General features: G+C 52.3%; 1 protein-coding gene across 2 annotated transcripts in view; it reads right to left on the bottom strand.

Annotated features, from left to right (window-relative positions):
• The window catches only part of ANK1 (ankyrin 1), a 98,222-nt gene that overhangs the window by 59,650 nt on the left and 16,903 nt on the right, over nucleotides 1–21,669 (bottom strand). For both annotated transcript variants that reach the window (XM_068532256.1, XM_068532253.1), the window contains exons 3-11: nucleotides 12,159–12,257; nucleotides 8,088–8,186; nucleotides 7,449–7,547; nucleotides 6,269–6,454; nucleotides 5,107–5,205; nucleotides 4,634–4,732; nucleotides 4,260–4,358; nucleotides 1,840–2,037; nucleotides 323–421 (exon numbers count right to left, since the gene is read on the bottom strand). In XM_068532256.1, coding sequence (XP_068388357.1) covers nucleotides 323–421; nucleotides 1,840–2,037; nucleotides 4,260–4,358; nucleotides 4,634–4,732; nucleotides 5,107–5,205; nucleotides 6,269–6,454; nucleotides 7,449–7,547; nucleotides 8,088–8,186; nucleotides 12,159–12,257 — 1,077 coding nt within the window. The remainder of the gene's footprint in view (nucleotides 1–322; nucleotides 422–1,839; nucleotides 2,038–4,259; nucleotides 4,359–4,633; nucleotides 4,733–5,106; nucleotides 5,206–6,268; nucleotides 6,455–7,448; nucleotides 7,548–8,087; nucleotides 8,187–12,158; nucleotides 12,258–21,669) is intronic.

Consider the following 21,669-nt stretch of genomic DNA (forward strand, 5'->3'; position numbering starts at 1 on the left):
TCCAGAACAATCTTCCAAGGAAAGGGAGTTCTATGAAATGGGTCTGCTTCCAGGAAAATGGCCGGAGGGGGGAAAAAAACACTGCAGGGTGATTCCACCCACATGTACAACTCAAAACATTTTGCATCTGACCTTGGACAGCTCCCTGAGATCTGACACCAGCTCCTGGTCTTAGCGACCCCTGATGTATTCCTCTGAGAGTTCTAGACTAGCACACACACACACACACACACACACACGCAGCCACAAAGAACAACTCTCAAGATGGCTATTGGAAGAAGACTCGTGGAGACCGTCCACTCGCCTGCGGAGTTTCTCCTACCTCAGTGACAGCATCGATGGAGGCCCCGGTCTTCAGCAGCAACTCCATGACGCGGATATGGTTCTTCTTGCAGGCGATGTGTAAGGGGGTAAAGCCATTCTGCAGCCCCACACAAAGGGAGACAGGCAAGCAGGGGCTCACACTCAAGCCCAAGGAACACCCAGACCACCCTGCTGATGAAAAGGCAGCCCCTGCCCAGCCTAAACGTCAATCACTGTGAATCACGGAAGAGGCGGGCGGCTCTCACTGCACCAGGCGAGGTCCTGGATACGTTGTCTGTAAACCCTTTTTCCAGATTTAGTCATATTTTTGGACGCACTGAAAGTGCCTGCCGTTTAAAGTTTCCTTAAGGGGAAATTTACGATAAAGAGAACTGCTGTGAAGCACAGCACGTTCCCTGAAACCGCCGTGCGTTTCTAGTCAAATGGATTTCTGTACCTCAGCCCTGCTCGAACATGATACGCTAGGATGTAAACCCCACCAGGGCAGGGATTTCTGTTTGTTCGCTGGGTTTTGTCTGTCTGCTTGTTTTTTCAGTGCTTTATCCCCTAGGGCAGTGTCTCTCAATGTGAGGGGAGGGGATTTTGTCTCACCACCCATCCCCCGCCCCGGGGACACTTGGCGATGTCTAGAGACGTTTTTGATTGTCACAACGAGGGGAGGAGTGCTATTAGCGCCTAGTGGGCGGAGGCCAGGAATGCTGCTAAACATCTATTCATGGGTCAGTCTCCCCACAACAAAGAATATCGGGCCCCAAATGTCAGTAGTGCTGAGGTTGAGAAACCCCGACTACCCCAGACGGTGCCTGGCAAGTGGGGACTGCTCGGTGAAAGCTTTCTGAACAAATGAATGAATAAATGAATGAACGAGCCATTCTTGCGGCCTGGAGGCTGTCCGGCCTTCCAAATTCTCCTCCTCTGGGAATGGGCAGAGGGGAGATGGGGGGTGTGGGCAGGCTCCGTGCAGCGCTCCGGCCCCGCCAGCAACTTCCCTGGGAGCCCCCGGCCTGGGGCGAGCGAAAGGAACCACAGTCCCAGGAGGGAACTTGCTTTAGGCCTGAACTCACCTCTGCTCAAGCACCATGACCACTGTGAGCCCCTCTGCAGAGGAAGGATGCTTAGCTGAGCCCATTTCACTCACCCCCAAAGCAGATCAAAAACCCAGGCAGTCGCTAGAAATCACCATCCCTCAGCTCTGGGCACGGACGGGAGTGACATCCCGCATACCTACCGCACACACTGCTTGTGAGTCAGGTGTCCTGGGCCCAAACCCACCCGGACCTCAGCCTGTTACGGGGGCTCGGTCATTATGTGTGGGATGCGGCAGGGAGTAAGGTCACATCCGCCTGTGCGCTGCCACGCCCCACGGGCCTCAGCACCCCCCTCCCACCCCGACACTGTCCCCGCCCTGAATCTCCAGGGCAGCTCCAGGCACCAGTGGGTACCTCCCTGGGGGGCTCAGCCATGCAGCTCTGGCCCTAGCCCCTCTGGCACCTTCTCCAATAGCCTCCCACTCACCAGGGCTCTGGAGTTTGGTTTGGCCCCTTTATCCAAAAGGACCTTGGCCACCCTGTGGTGGCCGCAGTGGGCGGCCACGTGGAGCGGGGTCAGGTGGTCCAGTGTGATGTCGTCTATCTCTGCATTGTATTGCAGTAGGAGTCGGACACAGTCGAGGTGGTCCCCCTGAGCCGCCATGTGGATTGGGGACAAGCCATTCTGGTGAAGAGGGAAAACAACCAGTCGCAAAGGAATCGAACACGGAAATTCAAGGCAGGCAATGATTCCAACCTCACTTCCCACCTCCTCCCTACACAGGGCTTCCACGTGGCTCCCGGGTGAGCCTGGTTCATTCCGGCCTCCGCGTTCCTGCTGGTCTCTGATTGCAAACCTTCTTCTCACCCCGCCAAATCCTCCAGGCCAGCTCTAGCCAGGCCCACCTCTTCCACGAAGCCTCCCCTGGCCACCTTTGATTCCTGTGGGCTTTTCTCATCTGCACCCCTCACTCGGACCGTACTTGTATACTTGCCGAATTGTTTTCATAATTAACTTTTCAGGTGTATGTATCTTCTCTCCTTCCTTAGAAGCTTCTTAAGATCAGTGACTGTGCCTAGTATCTCTTACACGCCCCACGGACGCATGAAACACACACACTGGTCCTTAATCAATGTGGTCTTGAACGAATGAATGATGCTAAAATGGAATTTGGATCTAAAACCCTCCGTTCTTTGTCCCTGACAAGTGCACATCACTTTAAGAAACTGTTAAGGATTCTCACTGTTTCTTAAATAGCAATTTATTTCAAAAAACTAAAGACAGAGAAGACTCACTCACTCATTCATTCAGACATTAATTCAGCAAATATTAAGTGATCAAAGTGCACCAGGTATGGGATCAGCTCTGGGGAAACAGAACAGACAGAATTCCAGGCCAAGGAAGCTGGCAGACTAGTAGGTTAAAGATGGGGAAAGAGATACATTGTTGCCACTCCGTGTGGTGACATCAGGAAGGCGTGATAAAGCACAGAGGAGCAGGGGAGGGTGGAGTCATGATGGGGTCGGGGGGACATGGGGAGAGAAGGCTTCCCGGGGAGGTGATCCCTGAGCTAGGACCTCGCCGGGGAGAAGACACAGGAAGAGCATCCCCGAGAAGGGAATGGCGTGTGCAGTGCCACAGAGGGAGCCGCCCTGGGACCCAGGGAGCTCCATGCAGGTAAACACGTGGGAGGCCACGGGCGTAGAGCTGGACTCCAGGGGCAGGCGGGAGCTGCATCATGAAAGCCCCAGAGCGAGGAAACTGGGACGTTAGGTTTTAGCAAGAGACAACAGAAAGAAGGATTTTCAGCGAGGGAGAAACACAATCAAGCTGCATGATGGCTATTGTTAGTGTTTGAATTGAACTGTGTCCCTCAAAATTCACATGTTGAAGTCCTAAAGCCCAGGACCTCGTGATGTGGCCTCATTTGGAAATAGGATCATTGCAGATGTAGTTAGTTAAGATGAGGTCACTGGTGTAGACCTTAATCCAATATGACTGCTGTCCTTATAAAAAGGGGAAATGTACACACACACACACACACACACACACACACACACGACAGCCTGGGCCGTGAACATGACCCAGATTTCAGAGAGCTCCATTGAACACTCACATGATCCTCGGTCAGGGAATAAATTGCTTTTATGGTGTAGAATCTTATGACAGGTAGCTGCGCACAGAAAACCTCAGGAGTGACCATGGGTGGGTCTGGTTTCTGCCTTGCTCTGTTCTGACCACCTTCTAAATTCACCCCAAGAACGAGGCAGTAGGCCTGGAGGCGGTGTAGGCAACACCAGGTAGTCTGACAGCTTTAGCCCCAGTAAGACTCAAGACCTCATATTAGAACTGAGGGCCGGGCTTTTGCTCTGGCCCCGAAAGGACCTTGAGAAGAACCGTTTTGTTTTCTTTTCAACATCATCCAGTCCGGCCCAGGCTCTGAAGACTCCCCGAGTGCTTAGTTCCTGTCTTTTCTGGAGCCAGGGTAAAAAAGATGAGGCCTGATCTAGAGCTGTACAGACAAATGGCAGCCCATGGGTCAAATCCAGCCTGCTGTCTGTGCTTGGCAATAAAGTTTTATTAGAACAGGGCTGCTAGTTTGCACATTATCCACGGCTGCTGCCCCACTACAGTGGTAGACTTGAATTGTTGTGACATTGACCAGGGCCTGCAAAGCCTAAAAATATTTACTATCTGGCCCTTTAGAGAGAAAGGGTGCCAACCTTGATCTAGATAATAATTAGAGCTGAGTGCCTCCTGTGTGACAGACATTGGGGTCAACGTCACACACACTGGCTGAGTTAGTAGAATTAACATCTCTGTTTCTCAGAAATGGGATTCGCCCCGGGTCGGCCTGACCAGGAGCCCTGCCTAAGAGATGCTCCTCGCAGAAAAGAAGCTCGCACCTTGGTTTTGGCTTGGATGGGCGCCCCGTGGTCCAGCAGGATCTCTGAGATTCGCAGGTGCCCATTCCGAGCTGCACAGTGGAGAGGTGTCAATTCATCCTTTAAAAGACAGTCAAAGAGAGAAAGCCCCAGAGGCACCCATCAGAGGTCGCTGGAGAGAAGGCACCTGTGGCATCATTCCAGCCGGAGAGGCACGAGAAGGCTTCCTTAAGGACCAGCTGGATGGAGCAGTCTGGTCTCCAGCTGCCCCTGTGGGCTGTTCTAGAGGCTGGACGCCCTTCCCTAGCTGGTCATGGGGAGCCCACTACCTGGGTGGGGCCCTGGCAGGCAGCACTCCCTCCCCTGGCCTTGCCGGGCAGCTTGCTGGCACCCACCTTGGTCCTTGTTTCTATCTGGGCGCCGCGGTCCAGCAGAAGCCGCACCATGATCACGTTTCCCCTGCGGGAAGCGATGTGCAGCGGTGTGATGCCGTTCTGGAGGGGAGGAAGGGACTGGTCAGGGCGTGCATCCTTGTTTGGGAGGCAGCTGCTCTGCGCCCTGCTCCCCTGTGGCCCTGCCCCAGCCCAAGGCAAGCGGCCACTCTGAGCCCACTGTTAGGACTCTTCTCGCCTGAGAAAGATTTCAAAGCCTCTAAGGACACGCCAGCCTCTTGGTTCATCAGAGCAAGCTGGCTGAGCCCAGGTCCCCCAGAATCAAAAACACAGGCTGCAATTTCTTAGAAACCCATCCAGGGCTGTCTCGCCTGCAGGCATGTCTGCAGTGCGGGGATGTCCTTGGTGCCACGAGAGGGGGGCACTGGGTTCCCCCAGTCCCTGCACGCACGGGCGGCCTCACCAAAGGGCCTCACCTGGGGCGTGAAGTTGACACTGGCTCCCCGGTTGAGGAGCAGCTGGGCCACGTTGAGGTTCTCGTAATGAGCTGCGATGTGGAGGGGGGTGAATCCCGTCTGGCACACAACAGAGGGGGACAAGGCGTCACAGGCCACATACTGGCATTTCTACCTGAGAATCAGCCTGGGGTTCTGAAAAGCCGGCAGGACCAGCCGACCTCACACGGCAGGCAGATTCGGATGAAAGGGGTCAAGAGATGTCCCACGGGAAGTTACATCCAAAAGTGAGGTGCCACCTCTGGGGACACCCAGTCTCCGTGGTTCACGTGGACAAACCATGGACCAGGGTCGCCTCCCACCCTGCAGGCAGGGCCCGTTCCTCTGAACGGTTACTTCTGAAGAGATTTTAATGAATGAGTGAGAAGTGTTATGGGGTCCATGACCTTAATCCTCGGGACGGTTTCAGCCCCTATAGGGGTGCGGTGGCCCCTGGGTGGCCAGCTGGGTGGCCAGGGTGGCCCTTTGACCCTCGGTGGGTCCCTTGTCATCCTTCTGTTCCTAACCCCCGACCACGCCTAACGATCCAGGCAGCGGTTTTCCAGGCGGAACCCTGTGACCGTGGGGCAGGGGCCTGTGTGACTGACTCAGTGCAAGTTCATTCCCAGCGGGAGGGAGACGTTAAGTTTAGACGTTAAGTCTAAACTTACAGGTAGTGAAAACATCGGACAGTGTGTGCAGACGGCAGGCTGTCCAGGCCCCTGGGAGGCCCCTCCCCGGTCCCATCTCCATGTGGGGACCCTTCCCTCCCTCCCTCCAACCGGGGGGAAGCTGGGGAAAGAGCTGGAATAAACTTCTAGAACACCACCTGGGTGGGGGGGATGGATTGCAAAGTCCTCCTCTGGCCAGAGGCCCCTCCTGCCCCGCTTGGACGCTGTTCTGGGTGACCTGGAGCCACACCGAGCACACGTCCTTCGGCGTTGCCCGGGGATTTAAAGGGGGGCGTCCCGTGTGGCACTCGGCTGGCTGGTGGAACGGCAGGCGCAGCGGGGCGGGTGCTTGGGGTGCACGCCGGAGCTTCTGTGGTCTGGGCTGGTTCCAGGTAACTGCCGGGAATCGGTGGAGACCCCGAGGACCCCCGGTCCGGGCCCCGGCATGATCCCGGCCCCGCCGGCCGCCTCACCTTGGAAAGCACATCGGGGTTGGGGTCGTTCTGCAGCAGCACCGCGGCCGTCCGCGTGTCATCATTGCGGGCCGCGATGTGCAGGGCCGGGAGGCGCACCTTCCCCTTTGTCCCGTAGTTGATGAGGTGCGCCACCACGTTCTCGTGGCCCTGCTGCAGGGCCACGGCCAGAGGGGTGAAGCCGTCCTGACCGGGGGGAGAGGAGAGGAGAGACCATTTGCTCTGACCGTCCTGACCGCTCAGTCCTCGGGGCAGGACACGCGCTTTCGAGCTCAGGGCTCTTGCCCTCTGCCCGAGAGGACCTCCCTCTTCCACAGCCTGCAAGCTGGGCTTAGATGCCACCTCCTCCCTGACGCCGCTCTTGGCCCTGCTTTCGTTCCCTGCCATCTCACAGCACCTCCAGTGATTTCCCTCTGGCGCGTATTTAACTTTTCCTTTATGACGTGCTCCTAGTCTGAGTGTTGATGAGAGCTTTTACTGCCCTGTCTCTTTGCCTCCCTCTCACCCCGTCACCCGGTGTCAGGACAGTGCCGTGAACTGACGGCCGACCATCGTTCCTTCATTCATTTCACAAATATTACTGAACGCCTACCAAACGCTGGAAACCACACCAGGCACCGAGGTTTCAATTGTGAGCTACTGTTATTAATCTCCTCGGTGTGTACTAGGGGCACAGGGCCCCCTGAACTGGCAAAGCAGATGTCATCTGATGCTAAGAGTCAAGAGAAGCTTTGGTTCCACCTAGTCCGATTTCATCATTTCACCAGTGACAAAACTCAGGGTCGAGTGACTTGTCCAAGAGTGTACGTGGGTTCCCGGCAAGAGCCTTCCTCATGAAGGTCCGAGGCAGACCTGTCACCTACACGCGCGTGCGCGCGCACACACACACACACACACACACACACGTGCATGCACGCCCCCCACCCCAGCCCGGCCTCCAGTGTTTCTCACAGTGGGAATGACAGGCTCACCCCCGCTGTCACTTCTCTGGCACGTGTCTGGGCATCCCTCAACGGCCATAACTTTGTCTCTTACCCCCTTGCAGGGTCCGACAGCACCCAGGACATTGATCATGGCAGAGGATGCATCCCAAGCCATGTCCCAGGAACACGCTCCCCTGGGACCGTGTCCTCCCCCCGAGAGACATTCAGCCGTGAGGCCGCGTCCCCAAGGTACTTACCTCTGTGGCTACATTCTGATTAGCTCCGTTTTCCAGCAAAAACTTAACCACCTCCAAGTGATTCTCTTGTGCTGCCATGTACAGGGGTGTAAAGCCTTTCTGTAAGCCAAGAGAAAAAGCCATTGGAATTCACCCACATTAGTGACAGATGCTAAAACCGATGCAAAATCCTCCAAACTCGTGGACAGCTCTCCCTGCATCCTGTTTCCACCCAGCCCTTGTGGCAACGTCCCCACCTGTGTCTCCAGCTATAAAAACACACGGACACTGCAATGGCATAGCGGGGTTACTGCAAAAGGCCACCAGGTGGGGTGATCCTCCCCGGAAGTCTGCTTCTGCCCCTCCCAGAATGGTCAGCCTCTTCTGCACACCCACCCCCGCTAATTTCACTCCCTTCCTCATCCCCCCTCACGTCTCCCCCATACACAGATGAGCCACAACTAAATATATTATTCAGCTAAAGGAACAGAGACGGGGTCCACAATGACCCGCCCCATCGTGCTTAGAATGTCCACTGTGAAGCAGGAAAAAGCAAGAAGGTGCTTGCAGACATTTGAATACATTTGGACTCGGCCACACAGCGCGTCCACCCGGGTGAAGGGGACGGGCAGCCCCACGGCCCGGGGCCCTGAGCATCACCTGTGACTGGGCGTTGACGTTGGCGCCATAGTTGACGAGCTCCCGCACCACCTGGTCCTGACCCGCCAGGGCGGCGATGTGCAGCGCCGTGTTCCCCTTCTGAAACACGGGGAGGGAAGACAGGAGGTTCCCAGGGGCCCGTCACAGGTACAGGGCTGTCACAGGTGCGGGATAAGGGTGTCGTCTGCGGGGAGGCAGCGGGCTTCCTTTATGGCCCCAAGGGGCGGACCGCACACACTTGTGTGCCTGACCCATCAGACATCGTGAACAGCCCTGGCAGCCCAGGGAGGGAAGTTCTTCCCGTTCTCCTGAAAAAAGAATGCCCCAGAACAAGAAAGCCAACTTCTCAGCACGGATCTGCTGCACTTGGGCTCGGCGTCCCGACATCGGCCGACGGGCAGTCAGAATTCCCCAGGACACCTGTGGAAGGGCTGCCAGGCAAGCTGGTTCCTTGGACGGCCGGCTCCTCCCAGGCTGCGGCCCTGCAGGACGGGGCGGAGGCCCCGAGCTCCAGGGAAAAGGAGGCCACAGATCCCGCGGGCCCAGCTTCCTCGTGCCATTACAGCAACACGCACCGGCCAAAGGCCGGACCAAAGCGGGCACGGGGTGAGGGGTAGTCAAGCATCAGATAGAAGCGGGAAGGGCAGAAATAGGTAAAGGAGTTGGGGAGGGGGGTTAGTAAAAGGAACTATATAATGTACTCAGAAGAAAAGAAAAATATGAAACTAAGTGCGGAAAAATAAGTAGAATAGAACCTGGCAGAGGAAAACACAAAGGAAGAACATGAATAAGTAAAATACAGTCAGTCAGAGTTCACCAAGTCAGAGAGGAGAGAAGAAACGCTAGAAGCAAATGAGATTCACAGCTGTTTTAAGGTAAACTTTTCAAAAGCTGAGAACTGGTAACAGAGACTAAGATGCCAGGCAGGCTCTGAAGGTGGTGGTAGTGGCGGGGGCGTGTGAGGTTTCTTGTCTGCATCCATCCTGGGCATTTAACAGCACTTCCTGGATGGGCGGGCTCAGGTCCAGCAGGCGGCTTCCGTTTCCGGGATGCGCCTCCCTGCCAGGCTCCTTCCTGCCTCCCTCCCAAGTCCCTCTCCCCCACGTGACCCCATGGGCATCCCTGCTCCGGGAGGGGCAGGCAGGGCAGGCCCACTTGACAACGTCCGTCAAACAGGGACCACAGCTGGACCCATCTGTCCCTCTGCTACTTACGGAGCACAGATCTCACACGACCTCACGTTTTCTAGTTCAGACGGCATATAGTTTTTAACTAAACTACATGAACACTTGCCAATCCATCTCAGGAAACCCACCAAACAGGGACTTCAAATCTAGTCTGTGCGCTGGGGCCACCGGCCACTGGGAGCCAGGCGCCTCCCCCAGGGGGTCTGAGCATCACAGGGTCTGGGCATCACAGGGCCACCCGGCGCCCCAGGGCTCATGTTTCTGTCTCTAAAGCGTGGCCTGTCTCAGGCAGGAGGGTCCTCTCGTTACCTCCCAAATGTGTCTTTCTGATTTCTCCTTAAGTCCCATTTGATAAGCAGAAGGGTCCTTCCTCAAATATCCATTAGAGAATAAGTGCCAGAAATGAGTATATAGATGCTAAGTAATCTTTTTTTCTTCGAAGTCTGAAGAGCCTCCACTTAGACACCTTGGCACCTGGGTCCAACTCACTCGCTGTACCAAGAGGAACAGGGCTGCTGGCACCAGAACCTTCTCTAGGAATCAGGACTCAGACCTCCACGCCTCCCCACCTAGAAGGAGGCGTGCCGTGTCCATTCATCCATTCACCACACGCTGAGCACGTGTGTGTCAGGCACTGGGCCGGCTCAAGAAGGGAATTTCGAACATTTCTTTCCGTCTGCCCCTTCCTGCCTGAAATCCCACGACGACAGGACTCACCCCATATAAACCCACGTGGAGGGAAGCTGGCCGGGGAGAGATGTGGAGGCCTGGCCGTGGGACTCGGCCCGTGACATCTTCAGAACCTGGGCTGAGAGCAGCCCTGGTGAGGAATGGATGCCCCCCTCCACACACACATGCACACGCCGCAAGGCTCAAGAAGACCCCCAGCCTCAGGTCCGGAGTCACAGGGAGATGGGTTTTTTTTCTGCCCCTCCCTCAGCATGAAGGAACGTGCCCTCAAAGAAGCAGGAAAAATTACTTAGCTATATTTGGATCCACAAAGACCCAATTTCTCCATTTCCAGGGAGTCCCAGAGCTCACGGCAGGGTGGGTGGCCGCAGTGGGTGCTGAGTGAGTGCCCGGGCTGGGGAGGGGTGGGCTGACGCGGCTCTGATCCCCACCAGCTTGGATGTTGAGCTGGCCTCTGGGGGGTGCAGGGGGAGGCAAAGAATACATTTGTTTCACGCTTTTAAATTTTCTAAGCACAGTTTAGGAACCTATATTGGTTTTGGCTTTTTAGTCTTTTCTTTTTTTAATCTCGCTCCTGCTTGCGAGACCCATTACAATTCCCCAATCTGTTGTGACTCTTGCTTTGCCCACGGTTTCAGCTTCACCCTTTTTTTCCTCCCTCTGTTGGGCCCTCAGAAACCACGCTGGCTTATACAATTTCTATAAATAACAGAGACACACCAAGCGTTCGCTTGCAAAATACCGATCCAAGGGGGAAATTCGGAGAGAGTAAAACGTGCTGAAGCGTAGTGTTTCTGCAGCTCTTGTGGGGATGCCAGGGGGAGGACAGCCCTCTGGCCACCACAGCCGGTCAGATGGCACCATGCTTGCGGCCAGGCAGCTGACGGCATCAGATGAGAAATAACCACATCCCTTTCATCCACAGAAGGAGCCGGGTGGAAACAATTGGTATTTGTCATGGGGTTAGAAAAAAAATGCCCTGTACACGTTCAGAAAGAGCAAGTCAGTCTATTTCATCCGTGAGATCTCTTCACCTTTGGGAAATGACATGAAAATTACAGAATTTTGCCTCGAGAGATGAGTCTGCCTTCATAATATTTTGGTAGTTCACTTCATAACCATAAATCATATCTGTTCTCTACCTGTTGCTCTTCTGGTTCTCTGCTCGCGAGGCAGTAAAACGTTTGCTGCGTGGAACTGAAATCGGGGCTGTGCATGAGACCACGTTGAATAAACAGCAAATGGAAAATAAAAGGCTGCCGGGACCAGCCCAGGAAGAAAACCATGGGATGTAACAAAGGAGGGGGGAGAAGAGGAAACAGTACTTGACACAGTAAACAGAGGTGATTTTTTTGGTTTAATTTTGTTTGTTTTTAAATGCTGGCTGCTTGTTGCTTAGTAAACAAATAAGATGCATAAGAAATGAAACTGATTTTGCAACATGTAGATGCGTCAATTTCATGACTGCAGTTTCTGGACTTAAGTCACTGGTGTTTATAATCTGCTGCTTTGGGGAGAAACGTCCTGCTGTGAGAGGTGTGACATCACACAAACGCTTGGAGTAAAGAGAACACTCTTCACTGTTCAAGGGACCCAGTAAGGAGAGGAAATGGGTTTGGGGCTGACCAAGGAAGACTCGCTGGAGAAGGATGAATGAGAGGGATATGGACTCTTCCACAGCCCTCATGAACGACACAGTCACCAATATTTATTGATTTCTTTCTATATAGGCATTATATATTCATTACCACATTTGATTTTCATACCAATCCTGCAACTACCTATTATAATCTCCATTTTAAAGATGAGTAAACTGAGGCTTCTCACTGGCTGAGTAACTTGCTTCAGGTCACAGAGTATGAAACAACTCAGCGAGGATTTGGACCCAAGGCACCTGCCTGTGGACCTCTTAGCTTGGGAAAGCATGAAGCCACTGGGCAAAGGGTTTTATTTTTAGATTTACAGTCGAGTGATCAGGATAAAGGCCCCCTGAATCCTTGTGGAAACGGGGTCCTGTGTTTTTCGGGTGACTTCAGGGGCTCACAGGACTAGGAAGTGACTGGATGGATGAGAGAAGTTCAGCAGCAGGCTTGGGTTTCTGTCAGGATGGGCTGGTTTCTATGTCTTTAGGGTTTGGGACAATATGTGAATTTTGATGGAAACCTCCCGCCCCCCCCCCCCCCAAGAGACGTACCTTGGTTGTTGTTTCCAGGATGATCTCTTTGTGCAGAAGTTCGACCACCATCTTCACGTGGCCTTCTTTAGAGGCCAGATGCAAGCCGTTCAGCCCATTCTGTGAAGAGCAGAGAGGCAGGGACGGTGGGGTTAGAGGGTCCGTGCATCTTGCTGGTCCAGGCAGCTGGACCGAGGTCCCTGACCGCGAGGGGCCGTGCGAAGGGCCCGAAGGGGAGACCCCGAGTGGTGTCGACATAGGCGCAGGGCAGAGCCAGCCTGTGACCAAAGCTTGTCTGACAGTTAAATTTTAGGGGAAGAAAAACAAACATTTTCCAGGGCCAACCATCAAGTCCACAAAAGCAGAACTCTCACTGGGTAGTTAAAGTTCCAGCCGTCCGGGCTCTAAAGAAAGCAGCCAGCGCAAGCCTCACTGGTCCCCTCCTGCTTCAGACCCTTCTGACCCTTGCACTTAGATGTCTTGAAACTTTCTGGCAAAAGCTGCCTTCAAAGAGAGCGACTCAGAACACAAATAACTGACTACACGATGGAACTAGCTTTCAGTTCCAATGGAGAAGTAGATCTTGGCTCCACACAGAGAATGATTTTCATCGGTCAGTGATCTCCACCCCCCTCCTTCCCCACCAGCAATCTCCCCTCTTCCCGTCTCCTCCTTCCTGTCTCCTCTGCTGGTCAACTCTGTTCTCCCATGTCCCATTTCAGGGGGTGCCCCAGGGCCACCGTGGGCTCTGGCTGATAAGAAAGACCCTCATCACCAAGATGGAGGGGTTGGCTCCTGATGGTGTGAATGGAGGGGTCCCTGGCTCACCCATCTTCAAATATCTCTGCGGCCCCACCATGGGGTCCTGAAACTCCCACTCTCCCTTTGTATCAGGGCATCATTTTCAGGAGATTCCAATTAAAACACAAATATTCTGCCTGGGAGTGCTAGTGCATTAATCCATTAACAGATCAGTCCTATTGCTTTGCTAAAACCAGCACTGGAAAGTACTGAGCGATTACTGCCGTAAGGCGACACAGGTGCCTCATGATGGGAGAATGGAACGTGTATAAGACCCTCTTTACGTCGGGGCCTTGGACGGGGCAAATATAACAGGTGCCTTGGGTGTCAGAGAACATCCCAGAGTAGGCTTGAAGGGAACTTTACCTACTTCCTATTTAGATCAGACCCGCCCTGCACCCCAAACACACAGAGTACAGTTGGCCAAATCTTTGCCCATCAGCACAGCCAGCCTTGCCAGGGTGGGTGTATGTGGAGGGGATAGGAGAGCCCGTTGTAATATTTCCTCTTGCCAATGCCTGAAAATCTCCGTTAGATTTCTTCCTCCTGCAGATTTTGGACACCAGGAAAATGTAGGGTCCAAAGCGGTGTTAATAATTCACACCCCAGTGTGAATGAGTTTATCAGATAAAGGCTAGGTCAGAGCCCGTTTTGATAACAGAAAGGGAGAAAGTGGTTGAAGGCAAGACAGCAGGTGTGTGACTGCAGGAATCTGAGGGAGGGGGAGGAGCTCGGGGCTGAAGTACGCCAGTTCGCCTCAAATCATTCTGCAAAACACAAACTTGCAGAAAAGCCTTTGTCAGGTGACCCGCTCGGGGCGCCTGGAGCCACTGTCTCCAGCTTTGCGTCCTGACTCTACCCCGGGGAAGGGTCTGCACCGGAGGGAGCCCCTCCTTCTCCAGCGCTGCGATCTGCAATCCCCTCTTCACACCCAGCAGCGCCTTGTCTGGAAGGTTCCGGGCGCTGAGCGCAGGCACCCTGTGGTCACGTGGGAATCCGGGGTGGGCGTACCACTGTAGGAGTCACAGTCTGCTCACTGCAGGGGACTCGGCTGGGGCTTCGAGCCTGGCGTGCGTGTGCTGACTGCGGGGCTTTCAGCGCTGCCGGGGGGTGCAGTCACTTTCCAGGAGCAGTCGCTGGTCCTGAATGCCTCAAAGATGGGGAAGTGGCCAGTCTACAAGGAAAACGCTAATGTTCGCTGCTAACACCCCAGGGGTGGCTGGCCCTGCTCTTTGGAGCCAGAGTCAGGATCTCAATCCACAGGGATTCTAGACACACAGTCTGCCCAGAGGATGCTGGCGTCCAAAGGGTTATTGGAGATCCCTGAATGCTGAGGAAACCAAGGCCCAGAGAAGTCAAATGATTGGCTCAGGTCACACAGCCTTTCTAGGTCACAGCTACATATAGAACCAACCTGGATGCCCCAGGAAGAAAGAGTTTGGGGCTTTTTTTTTTAACCCGAGGAACTAGTATGTTTCTTTTCATCAGCTGCTGAAAGCACAGGTTCCCTTTGTGATTACCAGGCAGCTTAGAGGGGCTGCTCAGTCACCATAACCAACCGTGTGGGTCTGGTCACGACCGCTGTAGGTGGTCCCCAGGATTCTACTCGCTGCCCTGGTCCCTAGGAAGCCCCTCTGCTTCCCTCCCTGGGTCACATACCCCACTCCCAAAGCTGAACTCTGGCAGAAGGCAAGGGACCGTCTAAATATCAATAGATCTGTATCTCTAATAGTTTTACTCAGCTTCCACCTCGGATCCTGGTTCAAAGATCTCTTTCTTCTTTATGACTTGATTTTTCTCACTTTATTTTTGATTTGTTTCCAACACAGTCACACTAAGTTACTTCCAAGTCCATTACTGTGATGATCTGAATCCAGCACCCTCACCAGGGCCACAGAACAAGCCCATGTGGCACAGCTATGACAGGTGTGCAAGAAGACCCAGGAATCTAGTGCAGAGCAAAATCACACAGGGGCACAGCTATGACAAACTCTTGTCCCAACTACAGTTACCTCACGCCGAGCAAGCACTTAATCTGCTTCAGCAAACATTTACTGAGAAGCTATCTGTGCCTGGCACTACGCTAAGGATGCCTAAAACACAAACCCTGACCCTCGAAGAACTCAGTTTAGGACAGAAAGGAGATGCATAAAAATAAATGCAAAATCACGTGAAAAATGCCCAAAATGCAGGTATAAGACTGAAAGTAGCACAGAGGAGAAAGGAGCTGCTTGGTTAAGGGGTCAGGAAAGCTTCGCAGAGGGCTTTTCAGGGCAGTCTGCACACAGCCAGGGGTGCAAGTCCATTAACAATGGCAACGTGAGTTTAAACGTGTCTGAGTTTAAATTCTAAACCCATGAGCTCAGATTTTAGAAACTATGCTCCCGGCCATTCTCATCAAGCGCCCTCCTCTTTCTTCCATGAAGCATCTGGATTCCAGGAATGTACAAACATCCAGACCCACTGCAGCAAGTTTTCTCCAGCAACTGGCCTCAGCAGACGCGTGGATGGCCACATCCGGCAGCTGAAGTCGCTGAAAGCCTGAAAACAAGTTTAGGGCATATGTACCCAAAGGAGCTTGTACAACTGTCTTATCAGAGGCATGACTAGTCTATGCAGGAGACCACTTCCAGTATTTCAAAAGAGCGTTTCATGGATAAATACTACATTTCATACTTTCTTTTTCTTTAAGCAGACTTGTTATTTATTGCTCAAATCTGAAGGGGGGAGGGGTGCAAATTCTGGGAGCTACTTGTTCTTAACTAAAACTATGGACAGAGACAAACTGCAATCGACCACCTCTTTAAAATCAGGATCCGTGTGTTGTATTTGAGTCAAATCAAGTTTAAGTTACTGGCTAAGAGTAAAAGGCAGGCTGCTGAATCTTCCTCGCACCTTTTCAGCTACTCCAGCTAACTTGACAGCCACTCCACTCCACGCTGAATGGCAGACAGAATACTGAGGGGGATTACAGGGAGAAATCACATATTTCTTCCCCCAAATAACTGGGTGTAGAAGATAAACAAGAAGGAGGTGGAGGGATATTAGAGGAACTTCTTCAGCTAAATTAGAAGCTAGGGAAGAAAGCAGTAGCTACTTGTGGGCATTTTTTTAACCACACGCTTTTCTCAGGAATATGCCAGCTTGCCAAATTCTTCTTCCCGAAGACATCTGCTTCTGGGTCTCCAGTTACGCGCATGTTAGACTAACTGATTTTGTTCCACAGCCCTTGAGTGCTCTTTTCTGTTTTTCTTTCATCACTCTTTTTCTATTTTTTGTTTCAATTTTGATCATTTCTACCGACATGTCTTCAAGTTCTTTGATTCTTTCCTCAGCTGTGTCCAGTCTACTCTTGAGCCTGTTGAAGAAATTCCTCATTGCCATGAAAGTTTTAAAAAATTTCTAGCATTCATTGGGCTCTTTCTTACAGTCGCCATCTCTCTGCTGAAATCCCCTATCTGTCCATGAATGGTGTCCACTTTTCCTACTAGATCCTTTAACATATTAAGCATAGTTATTTCAAAGTCCATCTGATAGTTCCAATATCCAGGTCACCTCTAAGTATGGTTCTGTTGATTGCTTTGTCTATTGACAATGCTTTGTTGTTGTTGTTTTCTTACGGTGTGTATTGTAATTTTTAATTGAATGCCAGACACTATATATAGAAGAGCAGTAGAGACTGAAATAATTTGTGCCTGGAAATGGACATGCGTCTGCTTCTGTGAAGCTGTTAGCACAGGGCTGGGGATGGGGGCTGAGTCAATCTAGTCAGGAGTTGACCTGCATCTGGGTTTTGTTGTTACCACTGGCGCGCACAGCCTTCAGATTATTCCAGAGGTAGGTTGCTGTCACCCGGAGCTCAGAGTAGGAGCTAAGGTGCCAGAGGGTTGTTCTGTGTTCCTGATTGCCGCTCAGCTTCCAGCCATCCTTTTGCGCCTGTGCCTCAATCGGGGTCTTTCTCCACGCTCTTGCCCCCTCCCAGCAGTCCTATGCTCTTCCTTATTACAAGGTAGGAGTAGAGCTTCTCTTTTGTCCTGCTCCAGCTTCAGTCTTAGGCAGGCTTTGCTCCTGGACCTCAAAGGTGGGATTTTTTTTTTCATCATTTTTCCCCTCTTCTCTGCAGCAGCAAAACCTGCCTTGTCTCTATACTTGGTGCTGAGTGAGATTCCCTTGCTCCTCCCCCAGTGGTAGCAGACCTCTGCTTTTTATTGGTATAAGGCAGTTATTGGCCCCAAATGGCTTCCCGCCCTCCCTAGGAGTACAGGGGTTGTGCCTCCCCCTTTCCTGAAGCAGCGCTGGGTCTCTGCCTGTGTCTTGGGGCTGGAAGGTTTCCTACCCTCCCCAGGGGCAGAGGGAGTTTGCCACTACTCCCCCTCTGGAGAAGGGATTTTGCCTGAGGTCTGAAGGGGAGAGGGTCTGTTTTGGCTTCACACAGGGGAAGAGTCTGGGGCCACCCCCCAACCCCACAGTCACAGGCACCACCTGCTCTCCTGTGCTGCCCGTGGGTGTCCTCTGGTCTCCTGGATTTACCCCACTATTTCTCAGGAGCACCTGGTGGAGGCCTGGGGCTCCAGACACACTCAAGCCACACTGGCCTGCAAGAGTCTGTTAAGACTTTGGCTTGCATGGCAACTGCTTTTCTCTCCTGCATCTGCCAAAGCTGAAACGGTGGCCCTCTCCTGGGAGGGCTCATCCCTTTTTGGAATTCAGCTAAAAGTCCATTGCCCTGTGGCCTCAGCCCTCTGATGGGCTCAGGGAAGACTGTAATTCTGTAGATTATCCAAGCTTTTCCCTCTCCGTCAGGGTGGGAGCTATGTTCTTTGAAGCTTTTTACATCCCAGAAACTCCCTGTCCTGAGCCTCTGAGGCCACCTGGTCCCATATGATCTCATCCCACACGGTCTTAACACGGCAGACAACCATTTTAGGATCTTTTGGGCAAAAATATTCATGCCAAACATGCACACCTGGAGTTTCTCATCTGCCTTTGCTCTGTTTTTTTCAGGTAAAATGTCAATCTAGAGGATCCTTCTGAGCAGCAATCTGTCTGATGGGAGGGGAGGAGATCTCAGCCAGGCTGTGTCTCTTTTAACATTTTTAAGAAGCAGCAGCAGAAGAAAAATAAAGTCTCATTCAGCCTGAATGATTTAATTGGGAGTATTTTCTTGTACCAACTGTGAGAAATGCCACTGGCCAAACAGACAATTCCAGACACTTGTTCTCAGTAGATGATCCCTCTGCTTCACGTCTCTGATCGCCCCAATTACACTAATTGATTCCTCAATGTACAAATCCAGTAGACGTGTCACAGGAAATTAAACTCTCATCCCGTCCAGAGCAGAGGACGATTTCAAACCGAGAGGCCTTGGCGTCCGGAGATCCTCTGCCTCTTTGAAAACTCCAAGAATACCTCCGAGGCTGCTGCTGGCATTCTCGTGTGGACACGCTCCGTTCCACTCCTTTTCTCACACCCGGCGATTTCACGCACACACACAGCTGGCCCTGGAGTCAGCCTCAGGCTGTGTCCTGAGGACCCTCCTGCCCACCTGCCCCTGCCACCCCACAGCCCCTGAACCTCATGATTCCAGCCCCTACGCCCTTTCTTTGAGCTAAGCAGCGTGTGCTCCTGTAGCAGCTGGGAAGCATGGCCTTTTTATTCAGAAGCACCTACTACCCTGTTATTGGCTCTGCTTAGCAGATTAACTGGCTGCCCTATTACCAGAGGCTATGGAGCCTTGGGCAGGGGAGGCTTCGATGGGGGAAGGAAAGGAGTGGAGTCCTGGAAGAATAAGCCAGAGCAGTGGCAGAGAAGGCCAAGAAACCGAGGGCCCCAGAGGGGAACAAGATGCAGCGAGGGAGGAGTTTCTAGGTAACTTGCCTTCAGGCCACACCCACTTTACCCAGGCAGTCAGCCAGGAGTGAAGGTCTCGCCCATAAAGGACAAGGTTGTATACACAGAGGATCATGCACCTAGTTCTTATACTTTATATGCTACTTTCCCATCCAGTCTGGATCCTCTGTCAGCTTGTTATATCTGTCCAGGGAAGATAAGTATAATACTCTATGTTACAGAAGCTTAATTCCCCGAATAACAACCCGCCTGTACATTTGTGACCTCTAGCTTTGCTCTATTATTGGTTCCTATTTGTGGGCCACGATCACTGACATTACATATTTCCAGGTCTGCAGCCCTGAAACAGAGTAGGAAATAAGAATCTAAACAGGGCTGTGGAGAGAGAAAAGGATTGAAATGGTTGCCATCCCTACTCCGAATCCTGAAATTGATGAGAAAGAGAGAAAGAGTGAGGGAAGAAGGAAAGGCAGAGACCATGGAAACCAAAGACAGAGGGGACGATGAGAAACAAGAGGTGATGGGAAAGGAAAGATGGAGTGACTGTCACTCTGGGCTCAACGAGATGAGGGCATGAATTAAGCTGCTGGCAAAGAAATTGCTACCACAGTATAAATCTTGGGTCCTGTCCTCAAATTGCCTGCATTAAATTTTCAGCCCAAACAGAAATGAAATCAAAAGGGAACAGGGGTTTTCCCATCTTCCCTTCTCTTCCTGTTCCCTCCCCTCACCTCCCAGCCGGAGGATGCCGGCATCTGAGGAAGGAGGACAGTGAACCAGAGGGGTGCCCTGCAGGGGCATCTGAGAGGGAGGAGGGGGCCGCTCTGGAGTGCTTAGGAGGTTGGCACATCGAGCGAATAAACAAACATGTTAAGCATGATGCGAATCCGTGGGAGTCAGATTTCTCACTGTCTGAAGGGATTTAAAACCTGGAAAGAGGAAAGGCTAGGAAGAACCCTGAGGTCTTGGACCAGGATTACAAGTATTGGCTTGATCTCATGGGTTTTTAAAAATACACATACACAGACAGATGTAGAAATAGTTACAGATGTGTGTACACACATGACAAGCAGTAGCAGTGGGCACACCGAGTGATCAGATTTTGGTGTCTACATACCAGCCTCCACTAAAAGGAAACAGGGGGCCTTGGAAAAGTGGCTGATCCAGGGCTGGGGCAGGGCAAGTACAAAATGCCGCTGGGATAACTTATGCCAGAAAGTAAGGAAATCAAGAATGATGCAAACACGTCACGTAACACAGAAGCCCGCTTACTGAAAGGGCTCCCAATGGCCCGGTTTAGATCTGAACATCAAAATAAGTCATGAGAGTATCAGATTACAGCCCATCAAATAAAACAGGAACCCATGAGTCTGAACAGACTCATTATAAATAAATAACGAAAAAAAACCAAATCAATGAGGGAGAAGGGAAAGCTTATCCTTCAGTGGAATGCCAGCTAATAAACGCAGAAGAAATGATGGAGAATCACTCCTTGGAACCACCTTAGTGGTAGTGATGCAGGCAGAAGTCATCAGTCTATGCCAGGAATGGTGGCTGGGAGTTTGATGAGGAACAGGATATTGGCATCATATCGGAATATTCCTCCCCAAGAAAATACTGATCAACTACAAAGGGAAAAACTGATGATTTCACGGTAGAAAAACTTGGCAGACACCAACTTCAGCAGGTGATCAAGGTTAACATCCTTGGAGTGGAAAGGGAGCATGATTTCTGCAGGCTCCTGCTAAGAATGCACCGCCTCAGCCTGGTCACCAGAAAACATCAGCAGACACAGCTGAGGTTCAAACTACAGAACGGAAGACGGTCAAAAAGAGGAGACACAGGCCAAGACTGAGGAAGCATTCCAGGTTGAAGGAGGCCGATAAGCCATGACTAGTGATCCCAGAGGGTGTTCCTGGAGACACTCTGTGTCATGCGGGAAAGTGTCCTGACTTCTGGGTGGTACTCACCGGCTGTTTAGGGGTGACGGGGAATTACATCATCTGTAGTACATATTACAGATCAATAGAGAGGAAAGGTCGCAGAGAATCTGGGTGAGGGAGATGTGGGGATTCTTTGTACGGATCTTGCCAATTTTCTATAGGTTTGAAATGCTACAATTTTAAAAAAGAAAGTGGGGGGTAGGAAGGAGCCGCGTGGAAGGGGTAGAAGAGGTTGTCAGAGAAGCGGACGCAGAGCTCTGCGTTACTCTGGGCTCTGGCTGTGGCGGGAGAGGATGGGCAGCCCGTTGGGGTTCCCGCGCGGGTAAGGATCAAAGCCAGAGTGCGAGGCTGAGCACTCACGTCCCTCCTATTTTACAGGCCCCGCGAGGGGCGACCTTTACTGGAGTTGAGAAGACCATTCTAGGCTGGAAACCCCGGAAAGCAGCCAAAGCCCCACGTGGGAACCAGCTGACAGGAGGGCAGGGCAGGGCCCCGCACACGGCACCGCAGCTTCCTTCTGACCCGGCTATCGCGTGGCTCCCTGGAGACCGCTTGGTGGGAAAGGTCTGCTAAAAATATATGACCCTGGATCTAACACATCGGAAGCCAGAAAGAGCTGAAGCGATTGCTGTCACCCTGGCGGGAAATCACCCCTCGTCTCCTTTGCCATCCTGTCTCCGGTCCAGGGCCGGGGAAGGTAAAAGAAGCTCAGAAACTGAGAGGAAGGCGTACAGTCAGAGGGAAAGGCACAGGACCAGCTCTGCGCGAGCCCCTGCTCTGCTTTATTACAATCGAAGTTTACCTCCTTACCCAGGCAGCGCTGATGATGTAGAGGTTACTGGATATTCACAAGGAGAAAAACACTTGAATGCTTTCATTATCTTAAGAAAAAAAAAAAAAGAAAGAAAAAACCAGAAACCCACACCTCTTTGGGAGCT

This window comes from Eschrichtius robustus, chromosome 21, assembly GCF_028021215.1.
Source record: "Eschrichtius robustus isolate mEscRob2 chromosome 21, mEscRob2.pri, whole genome shotgun sequence".
Taxonomy (NCBI): Eukaryota; Metazoa; Chordata; class Mammalia; order Artiodactyla; family Eschrichtiidae; genus Eschrichtius; species Eschrichtius robustus.